The sequence below is a fragment of the Egretta garzetta genome, unplaced genomic scaffold, assembly GCF_000687185.1.
Source record: "Egretta garzetta isolate BGI_Z169 unplaced genomic scaffold, ASM68718v1 scaffold293, whole genome shotgun sequence".
Taxonomy (NCBI): domain Eukaryota; kingdom Metazoa; phylum Chordata; class Aves; order Pelecaniformes; family Ardeidae; genus Egretta; species Egretta garzetta.
This window is the reverse complement of record NW_009259318.1, coordinates 3,120,671-3,126,257: the sequence shown is the minus strand read 5'-3', so window position 1 is coordinate 3,126,257 and position 5,587 is coordinate 3,120,671. Positions and strand designations below refer to the sequence as shown.

The window sequence follows — 5,587 nt, the reverse complement described above, 5'->3', positions numbered from 1 at the left end:
AGCACACTGTGCTAAAGCTGGACCAATGCCAGACACGTTAATAACTTTCTGGACTCTCATCTTCATAAATATGGAGCAGTCAGGAGACCATGAACAACTGCTTCCAGAAGTATTTACAATACTTCAATATTTCTCACACAAAGTTACCTAACTTAACATGGATACTTTTACTGCTCAATTTTCAAATCTGTATTGTGGGTTTCTCTATATAGCCATATTCAAGAAATCTGAATGAACTAGTGGTGTGAATTTACAGAATATACAGAGGCTAAAGGGCAATATATCTCTTTTGAAGTGCATTAAGGTAACCTGAACGAAAGCCATTTTCACCTTGAATGAGTGTGTCTGCACAAGGGACCAATCCTCTTTAGAAGTTAACTCAGATAATTTGTCTTCATCTGTGAAGCTGGCTCTCTGACTCTATCCAAGAAAGCTAAAAGTCAAAGCAAATCTGTCCTTTGACATCACATATTTCCAACATTGTCCTAGCAATGATCATTAGATACGATACCAGGCAAGAGAGGGAGGAATTGTATTTGTTCAATTTCAATTTCTGCTTTTTGGCAAGATGCACAGTTCTTAAGAGTAATGAAAAGTTTTCTTCCTCTTTCCTTCTTACCTCACTTCACCAGAAAAAAGTAAAAAGAAATATCGCATAACAAATTTGAGTAAAACAAGGTTACAAATAGGCAATGGATATGTTAAATTCAAATGGACTTTTGTCTCAGCTATTACATCATACCACATACCAAAGCTACCAGGCTGCTACTGTCCGCAGAAAGCACATCAGATTTTAGGGTTAGGCAAGAAAGCTGGCCAAAAAACTATCAGAGAAATAGGTTCCTAGTTTTAAGCAAACTTGTATTTTTGTTGTCACTTGAGATCACTGGGAAAAGCTCTTGAGGATGTTTGGAATAGGTCTGAAACAATAGAACCTCACCGAGCTTTGGCCTTTAGGCATACTTATAAGTAACTCTAATTAATAACAAAGCTTGAACATATTCTTGGAGAGAAGACAGTGGGGGAGGGGCAGCACTGATGCAAAGATAACTGCACGGGGAAAAAATGCAGTAAACATTAAAGAGCCTCAAGATTATTAACCAAGATATCAACTGTTGCTATTTACAAAGACTCCTGATGCCAGCCTTTCTGTTTAACTCACTAATTCTTGTATGACAAACACCTTGTCAGCTCACAGTACTTCTCTACGAGTTGTGTGATTTGGCTTTAACATGAAAGTCGTCCCTTCTAAAATCAAGAACCAAATCTGTACAGCAGGTAAATGGTTAATGCTGAACAACATGCACATACTTCATCAGCTCCCTTACAAAAATTAGGATATTATTCTTTATTATGGTGCCCTGTAATTCCGAAGTAAATCATACCAAGATATGATCTTGCTCGTCTGTAGATCAGATATCATTACTCTGAAAAAAAAACCCAAACCCCACGCTTTTATGCACTTACCTTGTCCTCTAGACGAATCAGTCTGGCTCCTAGAGTATAGTATCCTTTGTCTACCCCTTTTTCTAAATAAAGAAGGATAAAAATAGGACATTCATTAAGTGGAGAATAAACTCAAACTAAGAATTATATGTATGGAATTTAAAGCAAAAAAGAAGCTGGCAATAGAAGGGTAGTATACATAACATGAACATAACAATAAAGAACTTCTCTATGGTGTACAGAAGTGGAAGAGGGTAGTTGGAGAGAGGGGGATTACTGTGTCAAACTGACAAGATTAAGTTAGTCAAAAGGGCAACCTGGACCTTGGTAGAGGTAGCCTGTGGACGTGAAGGACTACAGATACTGTCTGAGGTAACTTATAGAATAGAATCATAGAATCATTTAGGTTGGAAAAGACCTTTAAGATCATCAAGTCCAACTGTTAACCTAACCCTGCCATCCCACCACGAAACCATGTCCCTAAGCACCTCGTTTACCCATCTTTTAAATACCTCCAGGGATGGGGACTCAACCACTTCCCTGGGCAGCCCATTCCAGTGCCTGACAACCCTTTCTGTGAAGAAATTTTTCCTAATGTCTAACCTAAACCTCCCCTGGTGCAACTTGAGGCCTTTTCCTCTTGTCTTATCACCCATTACCTGAGAGAAGAGACCAACACCCACCTCACTACACCCTCCTTTCAGGGAGTTGTAGAGGGAGATAAGGTCTTCCCTCAACCTCCTTTTCTCCAGGCTAAACAACCCTAGCTCCCTCAGTTGTTCCTCATAAGACTTGTGCTCCAGACTCCTCACCAGCTTGATTCCTTGTTTAATTATCTCAATCAACTGCATGCTGTTAGACGTAATGGGCATGCTCCCTTGGCATAACCCCCATTTTGAATATCATTGACATGAGGTCAATATAAAGGTCTTTTCCAACCAAAGTGATTCTATGATTCTATGATTCTATGAGGAATGTATACTTTCTATACATAAAGAAATCAGAATAATTTTCAACTGCGGTTGTAGATGTCAGAGGCAGAACTAACCAGGGGCTGGAGTGGAAGAGGTCTCCTCTCTGCAAATGAGTAACACTGGGAAAAGCCCTTGCATCTCCATCCTCATTTTCCCTCCTAGCCTTCATGAGACCTGGTTATTAAAGCCCCGTTATGCAAGTTTCACTCGCACACTGCAAGTGGTGGGATTGGGAACCAAGATTGAAAACTGTGTAAAGTGGAGTCTATTCTTTGTGTTTACATGGCCAATTGTTTGGGGGTGTTATTTCACAGCGAATGAAGCACAAACCCACATATGTTCTGAGGTAAGAGAAAATATTCACAAGAAAAAAACCAACAGTCCTTAATACCAAAGTAACTTAGAGGCCTATGTCAATGGAAGTTGGTCACATATTTCTCAACTAAACTGTATTTCCAATACTGGGCTGGAGTAGTTACTCCTTGTTTGGTCCATAAATTATTCCACTTTTATGAGTGGTTGAGCTTTGGTGTTTAAAGCTATTTAAGTCCATTTTGCTTAGGGCATGAGTGCAATGTGAAGGGCTTACTGGAAGGCAGACTGAGATATGAATGTACAAGTGCATCAGTGTCCACCGTGACTGCCTGTATGTGTGCTCATTCTGCAGGGAACTCACATTCTTGCATTTCTCAGTGAATGGTACCATTTACCATTACCATCAGCAGGGTAGTTTGCTAACGTGATATGTTTAGTGATATACTTGCACCAAAGTTCATCTCAAGGTAACTTGTACTGTATGCACCACAACCTTAGAGGAAGACTTTAGTGAAAAGCAATGTTGGCGAGAGTACTCTTCTTGCTTTCCTTCTCATCTACAGACCACCTAGAACACTAAAAGGGTCATGGACCCTTGGCAGCTCTGTGCAGGCATTAGAAAAAAGAAATGTTTCATCAGAGAACCTGCAGGAGTAAATACCATAAGGAGAGAAAATTCAAAGATTGTTCAAGTACACTGTGTGGGGACAGAAAATAAAAGACGCAGCTTGGCTCATACATCTGTGCTCTTCATCATTCATTAGTTCACAACCACAGAAACCTCTTAAAATATAAGTGCCTGATGCTCAAATTTATCTATGTATTCATCTCTGCCTAAATGAAATAATTGACTCTGCAGTCTGCTTTCTAGTTAGTAAATCTGTAGATGCTTAACATATTTCAAAGTATATACCAGAAAAAAGCCATGCCTTTAAGGATTTCTAAATTGGGATGTGATTTGAACAGCAGTGGGGAGGTAGTGTTTTTGTTTAGGTCTAAACCCAACCCACCCCCCTAACCCCCCCAAACCTAAAGAAATATTCCAATGAGCTTTTTTTTTTAAAAAAAAAATTTCCTCACCAGCTCTAATTACATCCTTCATATAATCACCAAGACATCCCAAACCAACCAAACCAAGTTAATAACGTTTCCTATTTTAGTTATTCTCAAATGTGGTGTGGAACAGAAAACAAGAAAATAGGAAGCAGATAAGCAGTAAGGAGCTATTTTGTGGCATGGGGCACTCCTATCAGATGAAATCAAAATAATGATGTACATGCATGTAGCTGTGTCATGTCCACCCCTTTAACAGCATGTGTGCTGTGTAAGTCACAGAAGGCTTCGGTCTTTCACTTTTCTTAATAGCCTTCATTTAAATCATCATTCAGCACTAATTTACAAGTATTTTCCTCTAATAAAGATTATCTTTAAAAGTAAATAGGGTGTGTATACAATGTGCAGAGCATTGTGTTAAGAAGGGTGGGCAGAAGTTCAGGTAACATTGCTCTAGTACATTTGATTTCTCTCTCATGTTTATGCCTTCTCTCTCAAGATCTATGATTTTAGACTTCCTACATTAGATTATTTGCTTTTACATAGTTGGAAAAATTGCATGGCTAAATATAAATCTAGGATGTTCTAATTTTTACAGTCTTTGCTTTGTTATCAGAAATAACTTTCTTTTAGTGTTGAGCTTTGTCTGTTCTTTGTGTCGGTCTGCAATAAAACAGAGAGACCAGCTAAGCAATCTAGTAACTGTGTACATACACGTGAAAGGCACAGACACAAAGGAAGCATGCATGATCATCATGAAAGGAGGCACAATTATTTATAACTGGATGAAAATACATATGAACAAATTTTGGCTCAGAAGAAAAAAAAATATCTTGAAACAAGCTTGTATCACGTGGTTGGTATGGTACAAACCCATCATTTTATATACTTAGACTTGAATCAGATTAAACACTAGTATATAAGCAATAAGTGTTATACTTCTGGAGACATTTCTGGGTCATCTAGTCCATTATCTCATCTTTATTAATATATAAATTTCTTCCCTGAAAGTCTTTGCTTTCCTGAGTATACATACTATCCCACATTGAACACAACATGATCCTATATTTATTTCCCAGTATTTTCACAAAGATGGCCCATCTCTTCTTCTAGTGAACAACAAGAGATGTGTCTTGTAAAAAAAAAAAAAAAAATTTTTAGATATGCCCCGCACCAGTTGAGTAAACAAGAAAAGCCATCCCCACCTCCTTCCCCAAATGGAAGCACATGATGCAAATGACATATTACTCGTTATTCAAGCTTGTTTTCTTTTAACAAAAACCAGCAATTACCATCTGAAACGAATAAGAGGAAAAGAGCAAATCAAATGAGGGCCAGCACCAAAATCTTAATTTTTTACTCAGTTAGTGTGCTCTATCTCATCAGAATATACCAAACTTTTAAGAAAATAGAGTTTTTTTCTTTGGTTAGAAAAAATACTTCTGGGGAGCATTAGGACAGTGAATGAATTGCAGACAGACGGTCTGAAAATGATAAAAGCTGGAAATGATCTACTCTACTTTTACAGAGTAAGAGTCCTTCCTTGATTTTTACTTCTATGGTGTATATAGCTAGAAGGAGCTAACTCAAAAACTTTAAAATTTATCTGAAACCCATCAAGTTTTTTAAACAGAAAATGAGGATTTGAGCATTGTGACATCTAGGATACTCCAGATTGCTAAAGACATTTCAAAACCTCAGCAAATTATACCAAGTCCAGTACTGGGACTACAGAAAGCAGGATAGCGCGAGAGATACCACTATTTTCTTTTGCCTAACTCAATGCAACTACAGCCTTC

The 5,587-nt window shown here is 38.0% G+C and overlaps 1 protein-coding gene across 1 annotated transcript in view; it reads right to left on the bottom strand.

Moving 5' to 3' along the window:
• Positions 1-731: 731 nt before the first annotated feature.
• Positions 732-5,587, bottom strand: part of LOC104124223 (potassium voltage-gated channel subfamily KQT member 1-like) — a 316,296-nt gene continuing 311,440 nt past the window's right edge. Inside the window, exons 16-17 of the mRNA XM_035892082.1 lie at positions 1,468-1,529; positions 732-824 (exon numbers count right to left, since the gene is read on the bottom strand). Coding sequence (XP_035747975.1) covers positions 732-824; positions 1,468-1,529 — 155 coding nt within the window. The remainder of the gene's footprint in view (positions 825-1,467; positions 1,530-5,587) is intronic.